Below are 22100 nucleotides of genomic sequence, written 5' to 3' on the forward strand. Positions count from 1 at the left end.
AAACCAATTCCCACTTTGAACTTATACTGCAGCATTTATGTTGTGCTCTTTATATGAAAGCTAGTTACCACTGCTAGAAAATAATGATTTCACTTAGTTAAAGTGGCTCACAACACTTATTCAATAAGGTTCAGTCAATATTATTGACAAATTCAATCTCAGAAAGCTAATTATTTACAAAATTTCCTAGCGTCTGAGGGCATGCTCCAACACCTCTTAGATAAAACATGCTCCTTGTGCTAAGTGTTCTTCTCACACTACACTACAAATTGTATCAACCAGATGCCACATTTTTTTAGCCCCTACTATAAATGCCTCTAGTTTAGCACCCCCCCCTCCTTGGGAAATCTTAGATCCGCCCCTGAATGTATATGTTATTCATGGCACACAAAGAACGATATTTCACTAAAGATGGAAAGATAGCCAAAATCTAGTGATCATAAATATTAGCAATGTCTTGAAACTGCAGACAAAAAAAAGAAATAATTATATATAGTGCAGGCATTATACAGCTTTAGCTCCAAAGTCTACAGCATTATCTAATAGTTTATGCAGTTTAGCACAAAATTTCCGTAAAATTAATGATCATGAAAGATTGCAATTCTGAAAAATAAGGGATGGTATAATTATATTAACGACCATGTATTTAAGTTACACATGATGCTCACTACTGTTACCCAATAACATTAAATTACTTGTCATTGTTCATATCTCTTAGTACAGCATCAGTCACAGTGTTCAATCTCATTCATCACTTCCATGAACGATTCACGGTAGCAAGTAGCATCATCCTCTTTTGGGCTTCTATTGAACATAAAAGAATAAAATATGATTATGTATTCAGTACTTTTTGCTTTGTTGTAGAGCAGATCAAGCCAAATGCTTAACTAAAGATGTAATCATGTAACTATTGCTGTGAAAAGTAGCTGTTGAATAAGGATACTTCATATGTATAGCTACCGGATCAAAGTAGAATGTACTGTAATTAATTTTGCTCTTTTTTGTTGTAAAAATAGTTTTCGTATGCAAATTGCAAAGCTTGTACGAAAATTTCTTGCATGAAAATTTTACACAAGATTGAACTACTCTAATAGAACAGTCATTCACGTAAATCATATGAAAATATTTTTACATAAAGTTTTATTATGAAATTTTTTTGCATGAAAATAAAGCGAACTGTGGTACCTGGAAACTTTTGTGAATTGATTAAAACGATTTTGATTAACATACCCTTACTATGTTTAATACAATTTTATGGGGGAAAATGTGAAGATTGCAAATTAATTAGTGAATTCAAGCATATAAAGTTTATTTATACGATGACTATGCAATTTCAGCAGACTTCATCATAAATAAGAAGATGAAAACAATAGCAATGTTAGTATGTAACCACAATCCTATGTGTATATGTACTTATATAGTGTATAAAAATGTACATGTTAACTGGGCTGAGTCCTCCAAAAACATTTAATAACTCATGGATGGAATTACACAAGTTCTTGGAAGTTAATTTCAATAGACTGCTTGATCATGAACCACTAACAACTTTCAAAATCTTTATATTCAAATGTCTGGCACTATATATTATGACCAATCAAAGTTTTCACCATAAATTTTTATAGGGAAGCCACTAAGTGTGTAGCCTGTTACAATCTTTTCTTGACATTGTAATGAAGCCAAACTGCACCATTACTGTCATCAGGTTAGCTGAAGTATTGAGAAAAATGTTTTTTTTCTTTTTTAGCTGTTTTCTCAGGACTCAGCTCAATGTGTATACATAATTATTTTTAAAAAGAGAATCTATCAATAATGCCTGTAAGCATTACCAACTTACATTACACATATAGTAGCATTCCTCCTCGCACTATCATCTATTATAGTAATGTCACTCATTGGAATGTCAATGTTGTTACAGGAAATAGCAGGTTTATGAGTAAAACATGGAGCAATTCCCCTAAAACACGAAACAATTCTCTTGATGCGATATTTGTTGACTACCAGTTCCATCACAGAAAACAATATTAATGGCAGTATTACTAAAGTAAAACTAATGGTAATCAATAACTCTGAATTATACTGGTCAGCAAATGGTACCAGTGAAATCAGTATTGTTAGGTGTAGAATCATGCCATCAAATGTGTTAAGAATATCACTGAAATATGGCCTCAGCAGCAATTGTATAGATGCTAAAATTGTGCTCGCTGCTACTATTAAAGCCTGTGTGGTGTTATTGTTTGATGGGCAAACAATTACTATTAAAATTATTACCAGTCGACATATCATGTAATAAGCTGCACATGAACGATACTTGTCTTTGTAACATCCTTGAAATTGATCCAGCAATGGCTTTATCCTAGTAAAGTTAATTTTGTGGTTAAGAAAAGGCTCAAGTAGGAGTAGCAGTGGTAGACCAATCACAATCACTAGTGTACATAATATTGCTATGATAGCATATGGTAGATGACGATCATGAAAATACTGTATGTCAGGTGACAGGTAAGTGTAAACCTTATCCACATTTTGGAATGTCAGTGATCTTAATAGCAGTAATGAAGTTGTGGCCACAGAAGTGTATGATAATAATAGAAGATAGCATATAACATGGATAATTCCCCTACTCACAAATGTTGAAATCCTGTAGGAAATTCTTGCAGATTGGCAGATAATTGCCAGAATGATTGTGACAGCTAGTGGATGTGCATAATGAATGAATTGTTGGTCAATTCCACTCATATTCTCTACCAAACAAAGCTGCCCTAAAAACTGAGGAGTAATTTTGGCAATGCTAGAAATTATGCTAAGAGTTGTGAATAATCCTTGTGATAGATACATTTGGTTTAGTAAGATATCCACCACACTGTAATAGTATGTAATAACATACAAATAACCAATCCCACCATTGTAGTATGTCATAATAAACACCAGTATAACTATGACTATCCAGTATATCATTGATAATGTGACTAAAAGCACTGCTGATCTGGTTGTACATTTATTAACACCAACACATTTTGCAGAATCAAATGAGAGGGTGTAGCCTTCCTCACAGCTACCGCAAGCAGTACCAGATCTGTGTGAACTACATTGATTTGTCCTCACTGGTGAAAGCCGATAGAATCCATTGGTAGTTTCACAACAAGTAAAATTACAATAATCATTTGGACAAATTGACACTGTCGGCTTATCATCTAACACACCAAACCAGTAACCTCTCTTGATAGATGATTCACTTCCAACGCAAGATACAATATCACTGGAATTGTAACATGCACACTTTTGTGTTCCATTGTAATGTACAAAACCAGGGTGACAAGGTGAAACCTCAATTATTATTTCAATAGAAATTTCTGACTCACTACTGGTAAAAGATGTAACGCTAAGTGAAAAATTTGTTCGATTGGAAACTTTATTTCCTATGATACCAATTCCTTCAAATTTCTTACAGGATATTGACACAAATATTGAGCCCTCAATAGTGTAATTTTGATTGTTACCAGTTACCACAAATTCTGTTTCATCAGCATGCTGATCGAAATAACTTAACACGCATGCACCAGTTTCAATGTCCTGACCAAGCATCACATTACTCAAGAAATACCTTTGACAATTTGTTTGATTAATACTAATGCAGATAGCTGGATCATATAAAACTATATGACGAGGGGGATTATTATGTGTTATGTCTAATCCCACAATACTACTGTTCAAGCATGTTTCATCACATGATGGCGATATATACATGTAAACATCATTTCCTACAAGTGCAGTATTAATGTGAAAGACAACATCCGCTGTATTATTGGAGATAATTTTAGTCTGATTACTACCTATTAGTTCACCATAAATGGCTCCACCTAACTTCTTAGCAGAATTGCGATAAAATGCAACATTAGACGTGTCTTGAAATGTCACAATGAAGCTTGTTACAAGATATATGGCCCCACCACTCTCAGCTGCCACATTAGAATTGAATCTTGTGATTAAATCTGTTGAGAATGTTATGTTGGACTGATGTATAAAAACTGCTCCACCGTGCTCAGCGCTGTTGTTTGTAAATGTTGCTGTGACATTTCCTTCAAATGTGATGTCAGAGTTACTGCTACTGTATATGGCTCCACCATCATAATTATGTAGCTACATTGTTGTCAAGTCTCACCAAAGATCTACCTTTAAATGCCACGTTAGACATGATATTGGAATATATTGCACCTCCTTGTACAGCCCTGTTATTTAATAACCTCATGATGGAACTTTCATCAAATGATATGTAAACATGGTCTTCACAATATATTGCTCCGCCCTTTTCTGCATAACTGTCTTTAAATGTCACAGATGTATTATTGCTAAATGATATTCCAGAGTATCTATCGGTGTAAACAGCTCCACCATGAGAAGAAGCAGCATTGTTATTAAATATTATTGCTGAATTTCCACAACAAATTGTACTAGAAAAGATGGTAGAGAAAACTGCGCCTCCTTTATCTGCTCTATTGTGAGAAAATAGTACAGTTGCATTTCTACCAGCTATGACATTGCTGTTCATGTGGGTGTAAATAGCTCCTCCATTATTAGTGGCACTGTTCCTTTCAAATGCCACAAGTGAATTACTGTTAAATGTTATATCACCATTATATCGTAAGCATACTGCTCCACCAAATATTGCAAAATTGTTATTAAATGTTACAGTGGTTTCTGCATTAAATGATATATTGGAATACCTTTCAGCATATACAGCTCCACCATTTTCAGCAGTATTCATATTAAAGAACACAATTGCATTTCCATCAAATGAGGTATTACAATGATCATGAACATTAACAGCTCCTCCAATCTTATTGGCATGATTACCTGTAAAAGTTACTGTTGAGTTTTTGTCAAATAATATCACTGAATGAGTTTGAGAGAATACAGCTCCACCATATCCAGCAGTGTTACCATAAAATGTGCCAATAGACTTGTCAGTAAATATAACACTACTATTGGTATGACTATTAATAGCCCCTCCACCACTACTGGCACCATTATTTTTGAATGTAATGGTAGATTTTTTGGTAAGTGATATACCAGAATGGTTTTCAAGGAACATAGCTCCTCCATATGCTGCACTGTTATGCTTAAATACCAGTAATGAGTCTCCATCAGCAACGACAAGGGAGTTAATAAATGAGTTTATACCACCTCCATTTAAACGGGCATCGTTACTTTCAAATATCATTGTTGAATTTTTGTCAAGTATTATAATGGAATTTGTTTTAGAGTATACAGCTCCACCATATGCAGCACTATTGCTATAAAATGTTATTGTTGAGCTTCCATTGAGAATCATATCGCATTTGAAATCAATGTTCACAGCTCCTCCATTATCACCAGCTTTATTTACTTCAAATTTAAGTGTTGTGTTTCCATCAAACCTAATGCTACATTGGTCTTGTACATAAACAGCACCCCCATTTACCCTGGCATGATTACCTGTAAAAGTTACTGCTGAATTTTTATCAAATAATATAACTGAGTGAGCTTGAGAGTACACAGCTCCACCATATCCAGCAAAATTCTCATGAAATGTCACTGTTGAGCTTTCACTGACTATCATATTGCATTTGAAATCAATTTCCACAGCCCCTCCAAAATCACCAGCTTCGTTTGCTTCAAAGTTAACGATTGTGTTCCCATTAAATGTAATATTGCATTGGTCATATAAGTCAACAGCTCCTCCATATCCTATGGCATGATTACCTTTAAATGTCACCATTGCATTTTCATCAAAAGATATTTCAGAGGAACTAATAGATGAAAAAGCTCCTACATAGTTAGCACTGTTATTTAAAAATGTCACTGATGTGTTTCCTTTAAATTGTACATTACAATGGTCATAAGAGATAATGGCTCCACCAACTCTGGCAGCAAAGTTATCCTTAAACATCACCGATGAATTCATTTCAAATAATACTTCACATTCATTATCACAATACACAGCACCGCCAGATTCACTTGCATTATTGCCTTGAAAGAGTACAGTTGATTTTCCACCAAACAAAATGTGCGACCTGCTAGAAAACACTGCACCACCAAAATTCCCCGCACTGTTGCCTTTTAGCTCTGTAATTGATTTTCCTTCACAGTGCATTCTGGAATCATGAAGAACAATTGCTCCACCATTGGTGCTTGCTGAGTTGTTATAAAATCTTACATTAGACATGTCATCAAAACTAACTACTGAATTGTTGCCATAAATTCCTCCACCATCAGTCGCTGCGTTGCGTTCAAACAATAGTTTCCCCCTTAGTTGTAAAGCATTATGTGAAATGTAAATAGGTACACCTTTGTTGTTCATAAAAACCGAGTTTTTAATAGATAAATAGCCATGGTATTCGTTTGCTGAGGTACCAATGTAGACCACACTTTTAGCAGCTCCATTGAAAGAGAAATTGCAGTTGTCAATCATTAGAATTAGTTTAGAGTTACTTTCACTTCTCAGTGAGTTACTATAGTGTATAGCAACACCATGTTCTCCATGATAAACATTGTGTGTAAACTGACAATTGTTAACGGACACATTTCCTAACACTTTTGACAGTACAACAGCTTGTCCTGTTGATTGATAAAAGGAACAGTTTTGTATTGCAATGTTGGATGAATTGTAAAATTCAATTACAGGATGAGTTGACCCATTGTTAGAGCCACACTTCTCCCAGTTAATTCCTTCAATAGTCACCTTATTACAAGAGATTAACTTTAATGAACCTGTACTATTACACTTCACAATGGGACTGCTGTGTCCAATTATTGTGATATTTTGGAGACCTTTTAATGTCATGTTTGAAAACAGCACAACATCACTTGTTATATTGACTACAGTGTTACTAGTGACACTCTTGATTGCATCATTGAACGAATAGAATGAGTGATTTCCAGTTATGCAGCAAGGAACTTCATCCTGGTCATTTTGCCTACCTGAACTTCCAGATGCACTAGTAGTAACATTGTCAACATTCTGAAAGAACAAAGTTAATGTAACAATACATGAGATCGTAATCCTTGATATCATCATGATTAAACACAGGTATAGTATATCAGGCTATACAGCACCATTGTATTTATAATGGAGGAAAGCCGGAAACCATACAATTTAGTTTTGTTTTTGTTCACGGAAGAAACCATAATAATTTTGTATGCATCAGTCTTCATCCTGATTAAGAGGTTTCAATACGGAAACAGTTAACAGCCCTACAAACGATGTTTCTAGACAATTATTATTATAAGCTTAATGCACATGTCCTTACTATTTTCAAATGGTCACTCTTAAACCACATTTAACCTGGGTTAATATGTTCACATGACCTCCTTAACTGCCAGGGTTAAACCCTCAGAGTCATAAGTGGGGTAAACTTTACAAAGCAGTAGAGTTGCAGTTTTTTGTGAATGCACATGAAGGTAGTTATCACTCAATGAATAACATCATATGTGACCGGATTTTAGAAAAATGATCCAAATCGCACATTAGAAATTTTGATTTAAAGAATTCAAGCCAGCATAACTCTCCAAGGATAGCAAGCACGCGTATGCCGAGGCAAAAGATGCATCAATTTATTACCTTTCAGGCCACTTTCAGTACTTGTAGCTGCTTGTAGAGTTTCCCACCACAAATCTGAGCAGTTAGACGAGTGCTAACAAAGGGGGTGTGTGGTGGGGGGTGTGGTGGGGGTGGGGCGGACAAGGGCCAGACCCCAAAATGGAGGTAGACCACAATTGGAGCCCCGAGACGAGATTTCAGGGCTGTGCTGGCTCCCCAGTGGCTGGTATGTAGCAAAATCCACAGAAAAACGTCTGGCCAACATTATCAGACTGTCCACTAGTAAACCACTGGTTCTTGCCAAACCAGGTCCTTCACAAGGCCTAAAACCGCCACTCAAGCTCTACACACCACCCAGAAAAGGCGTCTGTTGAAACCAGCCTCGAGTAGTTTGAGTGGTACTGAGTGTCAAAACTACTAGTACGATAGTGTAGCTATCCACTGGTGGTGTTAATTTGATTTAGCCAGATGTGTAATTTGGATCGGCTTTGTAAAATCTGGTCATATATTGTGACAATTATTTCAACAAAAGTAGCCATGTGAAAGTGGGGTGATGTTCACAGGTGAACCCATTATTGCATCTATGCATTATGAATGGTATGAGTATATATACAAATAGACTTCACAGCTAATGTGGATCATTATCTTAATATTATGATCTTCATGATCTTCATGGTTGAAGTTTTGTATGCAAATAATTATGTATTGTAACAATGGTTTGTGTTATAAAGCAGAAGTGTTGAAGTGACAAATCATTTCTACAGTGATATAGAGGTAAAAGTTATCCTACAAACAACAACAAAGATATCCTGCTTATACTCATACACTGTAACTACATAGACTAGCGTTTACCTCTTAAAAGTTTGTTTATACACATGTTGTTACTTGTATCAATTATTGCATGTGGATGCACACTTGTAAGTTATATAGCTATCCAGTTGCTATGGAAACATTGTTTTACAACAATTGGGGAAGGGATGTGCAAAGAGAAGTGTTACAATGTTTGACACTATACAGTTCTGAGAAATTTGTGCTAAAATCATTTGGCATTTTGTTTAATAGTTTTATGATCCAGGCTAAAACTAAAAATGTACTTTTATACAACATGGTTTTGTAAAAATATTTACATATGTACTGTACTTATTGCTCTCTGAATTATGCAGAAAATTAATATGTACATGTTACAGTGTGCCATGGCATGACTACACATGGTTCCTGTGTTTGATATGCATGGAACATTTTTACCTGTTCTTAATCTTAAATTCAATTTCCCGCAATGATGAAATTTGCATTGTTTTAACTAGCCATGTGGCTAAATTTGTGGCTGGGCCTTTGAAGACAGAGCACACAAAGGGACACAAACTAAAAATTGATCATATCTCAGTGCCAGGATAAAATATCTGGATTCTGCAACTTTTAATATAAAGGTGCAATAATATGTACTGAAAATTGTATGGCATATATAGCATGAAAGTTATTAAACAAAATTTGAAAAGCAGGTAATTTTTTATGTGCCCATGTGCCCTATTTTTGCAGGCCTGGTCACAATATTATTTGCCATTATTTTATTGTTATGTATTACTCATAACTTTGTAACCTTGTATGCATGTGATTACAGTGTATGATACAGTGGTTTATTGTGTACTAACAATTGCATTGTGAACTGGTTTCATTTCATGTAGTTGTTAGAAGCCAATTGTGTCCTCATGGCTTCTATATAACCTAGCTATAATTTATAAATAATTTGATATCCTAGTGTGTTGGCTTTTGTGTGTGAATATAGCAACCTTACAGTGAAAAGTGATATGTGAACGTCATTGTGAACATCATTTCCATTTGTGGTAAGTATTCCGTGTCATACATAGGAATACATATCCATTTAAGGTGAAGTTGGTATTATTGTAATCACATGTTTTCATTGATCAATACATTGTACCAGGCTGATAGCGCCACTAAATCTTATACAACTACACCTTGCATATAATGTTATAACATGTGATCAGGATCAAATATTTTTCTCATTTTTTTATTCTGTCACATTGCTATACTTTGGTAGGTCTGGTTGCACCGTATAGAAACATAAATGCCATGTGGTGGTTGCATATGGGAATAGCCAATTCATGTGTTTTGACCTAAAACTTAAAATGACAATGCAGGTCACTGGCTCCACGAGAGTATTATGTTCACAGTACAGTAATTGTGTGTTTCATTATACAAATTTGGGTTCATTATACATTTAATATTTTTCATTCATTATATAAAATGGCATTACCATTTGCTGTATAATGAATATTCAAATATGAAATACTTTTACTGTTGCTGTATTAACAATTCTGGAATTCCATAAACTTTATATTAATTTTTCTCTGTGAATGATTTGGCACAAATTGATTCAGTGTCGTACGAGTGATTGATCAAACAACTGGCTTGTGTCTAGGGCTTCTGGGATGAGAAATACGATAGTGCTGTTAGTTTGCTGCTATAAGTATGTTTTTATGCCAATAATAAGATTAATTTGCAATATATTTTATGTATGTTATTTTTTGCATGAAACATCTCAGCAAATGCTAGCAACTAATACACCAAGGTGAACATTTTTGCCATGTGTTATAGTATGTTCACGTTGAACTGATCCTCAAACACATTTAATAACTCATGGATGCAATTACTCACAATCTTGAAATTTGGCTCATTTGTAGTACTGTTTGACCCGCTAAAAATATTTCAAAATCTTTTTGTTCAAATGTTTGAAATAATATTTACGGCCAATCAAAATTTTCACAATACATTTCCTATGTGGAAGCCATATAAGTACAGTGTCCATTACAGCCCTTTCCCGAACTTGTAATGAAGCCAAACTGTACGTGTCTGTTATTGACACCTTTGCTGTTACCAATAATCATCTGGTTGGCTGAAATGTTAATTCTGTTGAGAAAAAATCCACATTTAATTTTTAGCTGTTTTCAGGATTCAGCTCAACGTTAACATACTATAGTAAAATTTGCAACACAAGTAGCTTATCTGTTTGCACATTAAGAATAAATATAATTATATAAACTGCTATAAATCAACAGTACAACTCCTTATTTTACTATATTTTTGGGTGGGGGTACTGGTACAGAGTGTTTGCACACAATCGTAGATGGTGGAAAAGGAGGAGCTAGGGGGTTTACACCCCTCACAATGATATCTTGCCAAAATTCTTCTTCTTGAAATGGGGCTAACAACCATGAAAAAGACTAATATACTCTAATAGAATGCTCAAATTCCCCAAAGGAACAGTCAAAATGCTTCATTCATAAAAAATGAAAAAATATTTGCCTACAGCAGAAATCGAACCACTGACCTGTGACTAGTGCTGAGTGGTATTGATATTTCTAAGATGGTACAGTATTGTCAGCCTGATATTGCTGTATATTGGCACATCTTAGTTTGATATCTATACTTCTAGATATAGACACAGAAATAATTTTTTTCTAAAGGAAGAATTGTGTTTGAAAGCTGATTGCAATATATTTATGGCATTACTTATCCACTTATATGTACACTTCTTCACATGGGCATGGCATTTTAACAATTAATTACTTATGTTTTAGGATCCACGGTATGACGGTAGTCAATAAATCAGACATATCAAAAACAGATACCACGGTATAACTAAAATATTGTCATACTGCTCAGCACTACCTGTAACTTTGAAAGTTGGCATTTTACCAGTGTATATACCAGACTGAGTTGTTTCCAGGCATCTAAAGACTGTTTTGTACTGCTTATAAATACTGTTTGTTTATTAACTCTGTAGTAAACAGTCTTTTATTCTAAAACTTTGCCTTTTGAGCTTTTTATTGACTGAAAAGGACCATGAAAACTAAAATGGTCAGGTACAGCTTCTAGGGACTGTACCCCCAGATCCCCTGCTTCCAGAGATTCTATACTATGGTCAGCCCAACTATTTCCTCCGCCACTGAACTCCACTATGTGTATGCTGTTTTGCCATCTGTAAGATTTTAAATCATGCAACTATTTAGTGGCCTTCGTACTGTGCTCAGGTATATGTATTAATAATAGAAGTACAAAATGTTTTTGCAAAACTGATTATAAACATTTGTTCAATTGCGCCACTTTTGGAGCTTTTTCAATGAAAGGGTATGGAAAATTTTTTGGCGATTTTTAAAAACTACGTATAAGTGTTTATGAGATTCTCATGGAGTGTTATACAAGGTTTTGCTAAATGAAACTTATTTCCATTAATGTCAAAATTCTTCCAGAAACGATATCGCTAACTGTATGATGTGTCATGTGCATAACATACAACCATGCATGGCCACTCACTATATGAATTTGGTCCAACTTTAATGTGTAGCTACATTTTAATGTTGCAATGAACTACTACGTACAAGGACACAGCTCCAATCCTGTGGAAGGGTAGGGTGCACTCAACAATAGGGTTCTGCGGTATTCCCAAAATCTTTATTCAGTTAAAAATAGGAATTGCCTGGCCTTGAATGGATACTGTACAACAAATATTGAATAGGAATGGTATTTAGTTAGTGGCAAAGCAAATAACATTGTACTCAGCAATATACCCATTCTGTAAACACACAGTTTATTTGATGCCACAATAGCTACAATTCCTTGTATTTTACACTATGATATACTCAATATTTTTTTCAATATTTCAGTATCAGAGTTCGGAATTGCTGGGGCCTTGATATAATTATTATAGTATTGTGGCTTTGTTTATGCCTTGGTATGACAAATATACCAATGCCATGTCCAAATGCATAGATATGCACTTGATAATAGTTGATATACATAACTCTGACTGGACTTTGAAAATGATCCATATCACACATTGGAAGTTTCAAGATCAGAAATGGTTTTAAAGAATTCACTACCGTTATAAATTGCACGCATAATGAAATTTACATAATAGAGTAAGGAGATGAATCAATTGGGTGTGATTAGATTTTCGATTAGACTCCTCTGTTGGGCATAGCACAGAGTGTAGGAAAAATACAATAGGTACAAAAACAGTATACAAAGAACAGACAACCACATATACATCTGGAAAACTAGTACAAAACATCCACAGTATTACTATGCAAATCAGTTTAGTGAAGAGAACTCTGGCAGAGATGGCTGTGTACAGCTTTAGCAAAATCGTGGTATTCCTCAAAGATAATTAAATATAAGTTCTTCAGGTAAGTGAATCAAGTGATTCTACCATTCAGCAGCCTTGAATTGAAAATAGTGCTGGGTAGTAGCTAGATAGTTTACACCTTGATATGTTGGGAAAAGATGAGCAATACCACATATTCCGGCTATGTTGTGCCCCGTTGGAGTGTCAAGGGGGATAGTATGTTCTGTTTAATAATAGCAATGCAGGGCACAGAGACTATGATAATGAACATGATCAGCAACTGGTAACCATGATAAAGACTGATGATACTGAGAAATATGATCACACTTCCACAGTGATCATGAGTATAAGTACGAATGCCCCAATTTTGAAGATGTTGTAACCGGTTGACTTGGGCTCAAGTAAGAGGGGGTCCCCATACGGGAAGAGCATAATCCAAGTGAGACATCACAAGAGAGTCAACCAGTAACTTAATCACAACAGCATTCAGACACTTCCTGTAAGAATTGATCAGGAAGCGGTTTCTGAATCAATTTATCACCTTTCAAATCATGTCCAGTACTTGTAGAATTTCCTGCTAAATAACATCTGAGCAGTTAAAAAAGCCAAGTAGTATCGTGACGAGAGCTCACAAATGGGTGGGGAGTGGGGAAGAGATCAACTTTAAAATGGAGGGAGACCACAACTGAAATCCAGATACGAGATTGCTTCTGAGTGGCTGATAGTTGTGCAGCATAATCAAAACAGAAAATCATGCTTGGCCAACCTATATCAGGACACATCCACCAGTACACCACTGATTCATGTCAAGCCAGGTTCTTCACAAGGCCAGAAACTGCCATTCACGCTCGCCACACTACTCAAAAAAGACATTTCTTAAGGAGTAGTTTAACACTGGTGATAGCTAGCTAGTATAATTTTTGCCTGAAGTGTAACTTGTAAAATGTGGTGAATGATTATGTCTATGTGACCAAATTTGTGGAAGGGGCTATTACAAAATTTCCTGATCACAACACCTCATGGCTCACATTGAAAGTACACCAATTAATGGCAGTATGTTAGGCATACAGTATGACCAAATTTCAAGCTGGTACGTACTTCATTCATACTCCAGTCAGGTACATGCAATTGGAAAGGCTATAAGACCCCTTTTCACAGATCCAGTCACAATCATAATATAATTGTTTACTGTGCAAAACCTCTTACAAAGAGTATCACAAGCACAGATAATAAAGAATAAGGATGATTGTTTAATCTCACGGTACTGTCGGCGAAAACCGTTCTTCCATAGCAGGGCATTTGTTTGTCTATCTGACTGGCTCTGATTGCGTGTCTACTACCGTACGCGAGCTGCCACGTAAAGGGCTCTTCTTGTTTGTTAGCGCCAGATGTTAATTATTAGACCGCAAGATAAGAGGCGCTCTTAGACGTGAAAGGAAAAGATTGATCAAGGTGGTGGAAAGAATACTCGAAGTTGTTTCAGACAGATATATTGATGGACCCAGAAAGTACAATTGTGCATGACCTTTCCAACAGGTATTCATAAAAATGGTGTCATTTGTTTTCGCGTGTTTGATTGCCGGTCTCCTCCCGTCCTTTTTTTTTTGTACAAGGAAACGCTTTATTCTCCACTAAGCCCACACGAAAAGGTGTCACTCCAATGGGCAGTGTACGCGGTCTCGCGCCCAAACCGCTTTTTTCTTTGTTTTGTTTTGGGGGGGAACTGTTGTTAAATGGATATAAGGCGCGCGTTTGCTTGACAAGGCTTAAACTCTGTATCTGATCCCATAGGGGAATTTGTGATTTGCGCATACTCGAAGTATACGGAACATAAATAAAACTGGCCGTATAAATTTATGATGCAACTGGACAAAACGTAAAAAAGCAACCCTATGCGGTACTCTTGTGTATTAACGAAGGTTTAGAATTGGTTGCTAATGTTTCTCAAAGCTTTATAGCAAGATATTTAGAGAGAAACTTCGTTAAGAGGGTGGTTTTGCTCGTACCCATGCCTGATACGGACATTGGCATAGCAGTCTTACTATTAAAGCTTCGAAGCTCAAACCCCTGACTAGGGCTGCACCGATTCTAGTATCGGTATCAGGTCGATACTGCTGTTTTCATGAAGTATCGGAATCGGCCGTTATATTGTTGCAGATACCGATTCCTATCACGTACGGGAATAAAATAACTTTCGTTTGTACATGTACTTGCTTGTTTTACTACCACAGTGGAATTCTAAAAGCATCAAGTGTAGCACTAATAACTACCAGAAAAATTACTGATCTATGCTGAAACCTACGTGTGAGTACGCTTTACTGAGAAAAAGATCGATATACTCTAATAGAACAGTCAATAACTCTAATAGAGCAATCAGGTAGAAGTGACTGTTTCGGTATTAGAATATTTTGTGTTTTTGTAAGCACCATTATGATATTATCTACACTTCTCCAGAAGAATACTGGAATATCCACTGGTTTGCATTTCAGTGACTTCCTTCTTTGCAAATCTTGATTGGCTACTTCATTATAAATATGAAACATACTGAAAACATGTACAAGAATACCATGAAATGCACTATATAATAAATTTGTGCACTATGAAGTAGCTACTTTAAGGTACTTGGTATCGGTACATGTACTTGCAGATACTTCCCAGCTGAGTACTTGGTATTTGAAGTATCGGTAAAAAGTGGAATCGGTGCAGCCCTACCCCCGACGCAACATTGCTGTGAGCTGCTTAACAACAAGACGTGTTCAGTTACAAAATCGCGCTACGTGTTCAGTAGAAATCTCGACTTCAATATCACCATACATTTCCAATGGCGAAATTGAAGTCGAGGTTTCTGCTGAACAAGCAGCCCGATTTTGTAATTGAACACGTCTTGTTGTTAACCAGTTCACACCAATGTTGTCGGGAGTTTGAGCTCTGAAGCATTAACAGTGAAGCTGTTATGCCAATGTCCGTATCAGGCGTGAATACGAGCAAAACCACCCTCTCATCGAATTTTCTCGCTAAATATGTCACTAGAAAGCTTTTAAAACATTAGCAACCAATCCTAAACCTTCTTTAATATGTAAGAGTACCTGACAGAGCTGCTTTTTCACATTTTGTCTATTGACTGCCAAGTTTTATACGTCCAGTCATGGTCCAGTTTCGTAAATTTTCGTGACGCATGAAAAATCCGTAAATATGCTCAATTTACAAATTCCCCTATAGACTAGGGCTGAAACAGATATCCGTATTATCCGGATATCCGGGTAATAATTTACTATCCGGATAGTGATTAGATGCCATCAGGATAATTTCTAATAATTTGAAGCAATTTTATGTTAATGTTTCCTTGATCCAGTTAAACATTATTACAAACTTACTTAATCTTCATTTAAGTGTTATGTTTTATTCTAAAGTACTAGTAAAACAAACATGTTCACAACAAAATATACAATGCTTTTATAGCAAGTGATGATGTCACTATCCGTAGGATATCTGGAAAGATTTTGTTCAGGATATCCGGATAGTAAAAACTACTATCCGTTTCAGCCCTACTATAGACCACCTCCTCTTTTATTGGTTGGCAAGATAGGGTCTGGTGAATTACTATTGACAAAGTTGTGGATTTCCTCCGAACAATTCGCAAACTGTATGTTGACATGACAGAACATAAACTTTCAGTGCTGTACACCTACAAAATTTTTGTCACTGGTTAATTGCCTACCAATAATTGGCAATAACTGGTTAATTGGTTTGTTTGTATATTGGCAGACATAATGCGAGTCAACAAGCCTGCTGGAAGGTTTAGGGTGGTACCAAAGTGACCATTAACATCTTGTCTAGCAGTACCAGTTATTACAATCACATTCTTTGAGGTTATGTTATGATGTTAACACTTATCAGCAGGGGTAATTTATGGTTTACCAAGTGGGTGGGCAATAACCGGTTTAAAGGTTTCTTCACCAGTTATTGGCTGACCTAGACAACACCAGTTAATAACAAACATTACATCAAAACTTTGAACAGGGCTGTATTTTCCTGCAAAAACAAGAAGAAACTATGGTAGTGAATGCAATGTAGTTCACCAGACTCTATTTCACCAAACAATGACACCACAAAGAAAAAGAGGAGGTGAGATAGCAGTCTGTAATTCAAGGATATGAGTGCTGTTTTCCCATTGTCACTTCGTTTACAGGTTTTTGCTATTAATCAACACTAATCGACAATCCCCAAAAATTGTAGATCCCGCTACACTATTGAAAATCTACCAGACCCTCCACACACAGACACACAAAAGCAAAGCCTTCAGCTGCCACTACGCGGTAACGCTGCCCAGTGGCCAGCACTGGGGCACCTGTGCGCTACTCAGGTGCTATGAGTCAGCGCAGGCATGCCCTCCTAGGGCAGGACTAATAACCTGTAGGAGGCTGTACCAGGTCTCACAGTTGAAGGTGTGAGCACCTGAAGTCCCACTTGGACCTTCAACTGCTATATGAGACATGGACAGTTGAGCATTTGCTTTCCCAGTTTAGACCAGGTACCCATTAATGTTACAGCTGGGTTGGTTGTTTTCCCAGTTAGCACCAGGCCACCAGGTCCCCATTTTAACAGCTGGGTATACTGGAGCAGCATGAGTAAAGTTTCTTGCTCAAGGAAATAACAACAACAACTACAACAACAACACCAAAGTGGCCCAGCTGGGAATCAAACCTGGAACCTTTACCAGGCAGATGCCCCCCTAACCACTTGGCTGTGCTGCCCCACACATACAGACACACAGAGACACAGACACACATATGCACACCAAAAGCAGTCTGGGCACAAGACTGTCCTATAATCTGCAAATTGATTTTTGATTTTGACAAAAATTTGTCTTGGGAAACGATCACGCGGATGACGTATTCTCTGATAGATTTCCACGTGAGCAGTTAGTATTGAAAGGAATGTGTGAATTAGTCATCTTTAGAGCACGTGTTACTCTTTCTTTTAGCCTGGATGAAATGATGTCAATTAAAGGAATAGAATATGTTTTTTTTTCTGATATTGTGTGTTATATGTGAGAGAAGTTAACTGCAGTTATTGGGCCCTATTGAGATCAAAATTGAGTTGAACTGATTGTGTTTAAGATGCTTGTGGGCACACAAAAGGCAACCAGTGGAAGGCACCAGTCACCTAAGCATGTCACTGCCATGAACCTAGGAACTAGCTGTTTATGGTGGCTTTCCACTTGTGGCTTTATTTTGATATCAGTTTAACTATGAGAAAGTTGGATTCTGGATGGAACTGCATTGGTTGTGTAGTTGTTACATACAGTGGTTTTCTTTGATTTCAGTATGAGTGGAAGAGGGCACAGATGACTCCGTCTTTCCTCTAAAAACTAAGAAGTAAGAAGAATTATTAATGGAAGAAGTATGCGTTGAAGAAGTGGTCCAAACATCAACAAAGGATATTGACATATTTTCGTATAAATCTCCATTCTCTTGACAATTGTCAAGGAGTCACCGTACAATTGAGGCTGTACATTGCTGTTTGAGAAATCTACAAGCTATACCCGATGGTTAGTTTATCGTCTAAAGTTGTAATGAATTACTCATATCCTTCGCAGAATGGATAGGTGATCTAATGTTCTTTGTCTGTTAAGGTTGCTGACCCGTGCTGCAGGTGTAGAGGTGTCATTTTCCAAACCAAAGGTGATTTTTCCCTGGTAACTTTGCTACCGTCTTTCGAACAGTGTTATCGTATGTATCTCATGTGTATTGTTAGTTAGAGCATTTGCTTTCCAATATGGCTGAGTAGTGTGAAGCAGTGTTAAAGCTTGTCACTCATACATGCATACCGTATGCATTGAACTGATGTTCAAATATGCTTACAGAGCGACACTACACCATATATTGTTGTTTGTGCCACGCAAAATAAATTAGAACCCATACAGTATTTCACAAGAATACTTCCGTATAGCCTAAATATTTCAAGGGGGGAATTTTGCTGATTTTGTGGTTTTGGGTGTTATCAGTGAAAATTTTACCCTCAAAGTATTTAGACCTCCATATAGTCTAATATGTTTTGTGAGTGTTTGCAAATCTGTGAAAAATTTGTTTTTAGCAACAATTGCTCAACCTCAAAAAATTTGTTACTTGACGTGAAATATTTAGGCTATACGGTAATAACTTGTTTTAATTTTGTTACTAGGGGACACTCTACCAATGGTTCAAGGAGGCCAAGAATTTGCTTTGCAGCATCCTGGTTGCTTCAGGCAAATACAAGCTGAGTCTGCAGTTTTAGAGAATCTGAGGTGAGAATAAGTGTGTGTATCTAAGTATGACTTGTTTTGTTCATCATTACTTGTAACCTGGTTATATAGTGGAAAACAGTTAGAGAGGAGAAATTGTGTAGTCTTTATACAACGATATGCCAAAACATTGTGTATTCAGTTCGTGTTACAGTACACAAAATGTCTTTGTGTTGTGGTCTGCTTATTTTTATATAATGCTGTTGTGTATTGTTCACTTGTTACTTACTAAGCTCATTGCAAAGAGCCACCAGAGGGCTCTTTTGAGTTGAAGGGTGGTTTTTCAAGGTGGTTTACTGAAATTGTTTTCCTAAAATTGTGAGTGTGTGTGTGCGTGTACGTGCTTGCATAGCCAAATGGTTAGGGCATCTGCCTGGTCCCAGGTTCAATTCCCGGTTACACCACTTTGGTATTGTTATTGTTTTCTTGAGCAAGAAACTTTACTTGCATTGCTTCAGTCTACCCAGCTGTTAATGGGGACCTGGTGGCCTGGTATCAACTGGGGAAGCAGCCTAACATCAATGGGTACCTGGTATTAACTGGGAAAGCAAATGCCTTGTCTTGCTTAGCAGTGTTGAGGTCGTTGTGGGAACTTTAGGTTCCACGACCTCTCTCCATGAGACCAGGACAGTCCTGCAGGTTACTAGCCCTGCCCCAAGAGGATTTGCCTGCACAAGGCTCAAGCGCCTGACTGGTGCACAGGCATCCCAGTGCTGGTTCGCTGAGCGACAATAGCTGTGCTTCATACGGTTGCCGTAGGCTTTGCTTTAGGCTTTTGTGTGTGCATGTGTGTACCCGTTTATCTATGTATCTATCGTTCTTAACGTGTGTCATATCTCCTCTGGTATTATTTGATAATCAAAACCCACAATCAGTTGTAGAATTCACTTGTATAATACGGGAATCAGTAATCTTAGTGATTATGTTTTTAAACTTCCATAGAATTGTTGGAAAGACTTTTCCTGAAAGCTTAAGTCTTTAATCTCCTATATACAAAGTGACTCCTTGAAATGTGAACAATTTGATAACTGTGTATCTGTCTAATGTCTAATAATGTTCCTAATTTTATTGCTATGCATGTATATACTAGTGCAATAAAAAAAATTTTTTAAAGTGAAGTACTGTAGGGTTCCAGCGATAAAAGTAGCGTGATGGTAGCTATGTGGGATAATCCCTAGCTACTTGGTATTGTAGCGATGTGGGAAAATCCCTACTTGGCATTGGCGTATAATGCCAAAGTAGGGATTTTGCCACATTGCTACAACACCAAATACCTAGGGGGTTTACCCGTCATCTCTTACTTCACTACTTTTTATTGCTGGAACCCTACTTCATTTTAAAATTTTTTTTTATTGCACTAGACTGTTAAATTCTTTTGTTAGAGCATAGCTACAATAAAGAACAGTACATGGTTGTACGTGGTTGTATATGCCCTGTGCCTAGATAAATAAATAATATTAAAAACAGATTGATGTTGTGCTACTTCTAAACCAGGTGCCATGCAGCTAACTAGCTAACTGTAATAATACATAATTATTTATTGTAATTCTCGGATTCTTAATTCATAATAATTTTGTAAATTTTCATTTATTATGTTGCTATGCACTACTAAGGAACCACATGTTAAACAATCCACTTTTAACAATATATTACACACAGAGGAATCTTCTGTACTGTTTTATAGTATGACTATATATTATTGTATTTTTCCAACAAATTCTCTCAAAAAAGCCATAGAGCAGTTCTTCATTTTTGTTTGCATAGCTATGTAGGGGATAGCTGCACCTGTTTCCCAACTCAAAGTGATAGGCTATTCCTGGTAGTCTACAAGGCTAGCTCTGTTGTTTCTCAATTATTAAATACCTGTAAAACCCAAAGGGAAGGTAATTGAGAAAGTCTGGCGAGAGTTACCACATGGTAATTGCCAGTAGCCAGAATAGCTTCAGTTTAGCTAGTTATAGCTACCTCAGTATTTACTATTTCGATGACAAAAAATTATCACTCACCAGCATTGTTTCACTGAACCTTTCCATTATAGTACAGCCTTTAGAAAATGCGAATGAAGCATTTAATCATTACAATGATAAATTATTTTTAGGGGTGCTTGTTGCATATGAAAAGCCTGCCTTCATAGATAATAGATAATGCTGTGATACATGCTACATTATCTAGGTTTCCTTCCACTCTGATAGGGGTTTTGCTAGAATAATGTAAAAATTAATGATTAACTAGGTTATTATAGCAAACCTGAATTGGGAAGTTGGCTGCTGGTGTACAAAATGGGTCATTTCACCCACCTGTGCCCTCTCAGTAAACTGATTTAGGCATGTGCCTTGTTTTCAGAGGGGGTTTCAGCTGAAACAAGAGTTCATAATATATATATATATATAATGTATATTTCGGAGAGTATCCAACACTGTAGTGACCCTTCACAATGTACTGCATAATAATGTTATACAATAGTCATCATTACCAAAGGTGTTAACTTGCTTCAAGAGCCATAAGGGCCTTGAAGTGCTTGCAGTGCTTGCAGGTCTTCGCTTTGGTATATCAACGCCTATCAGCAAGTATTTCATGGTGAAGCCACGGGTTTAAGTTTAATGAAATTATACTGAAATATTCAGATATGTTACACAATGTTACACAATTATTATGCTGAAGGGGAAATACAGGCATTGGATACTCCCCTAATTATGTATAATAGTTATATGGGCACAATGTGGAGTCTATAAACCTGAAGGCCTGTGCTGTAGCGCACGAGTGAAGTGAGGGCACTACTAAGAGCCTAAGGGTTTATAAATTTCATAGACTCCACATTGTGCACGTATAACTGCTTTAGACTCTATTTTACATTAGACTCAGATTACTTACCTCATCTACAGCTGTTTCTGCTGTAGGCTCGACAAAAGCAACTGGTTTTCCTGCAATAGTACAAGTACCATGGCAACTATGCGTCGTCATGTGACAAAATAATAGCACTCATTGAATCACTGCACATGAACAATGCATAGCGATTGGATAAACCTAGCATATGTTATATTAGCCTGAAGTCGTGGAGTAAATTATTAGAAAACAAGGTGGAGTATTTGCCACTGCTTTAC

At 36.6% G+C, this 22100-nt stretch overlaps 2 protein-coding genes across 5 annotated transcripts in view; one reads left to right on the forward strand and one right to left on the reverse strand.

Moving 5' to 3' along the window:
• Positions 1-612: 612 nt before the first annotated feature.
• LOC136248117 (probable outer membrane protein pmp20) lies at positions 613-21960 on the reverse strand. The gene is made up of 4 exons (XM_066039931.1): positions 21871-21960; positions 4168-6994; positions 1835-3986; positions 613-804 (listed from the first exon to the last, which is right to left on the reverse strand). Exons 1-4 carry the CDS (start codon positions 21958-21960, stop codon positions 726-728), a joined length of 5148 nt encoding a protein of 1715 aa, XP_065896003.1. The 3' UTR covers positions 613-725.
• Positions 14120-22100, forward strand: part of LOC136247382 (uncharacterized) — a 50674-nt gene continuing 42693 nt past the window's right edge. For 3 of the 4 annotated variants that reach the window (XM_066039062.1, XM_066039060.1, XM_066039063.1), the window contains exons 1-4: positions 14122-14252; positions 18043-18267; positions 18316-18400; positions 18900-19002. The gene's annotated coding sequence lies outside the window, so the exon portion shown is untranslated. Of the gene's footprint in view, positions 14253-18042; positions 18268-18315; positions 18401-18899; positions 19003-22100 lie in introns of all 4 variants that reach the window. The other variant, XM_066039061.1, reaches the window with a different exon arrangement.

This window comes from Dysidea avara, chromosome 2 (assembly GCF_963678975.1).
Source record: "Dysidea avara chromosome 2, odDysAvar1.4, whole genome shotgun sequence".
Taxonomy (NCBI): Eukaryota; Metazoa; Porifera; class Demospongiae; order Dictyoceratida; family Dysideidae; genus Dysidea; species Dysidea avara.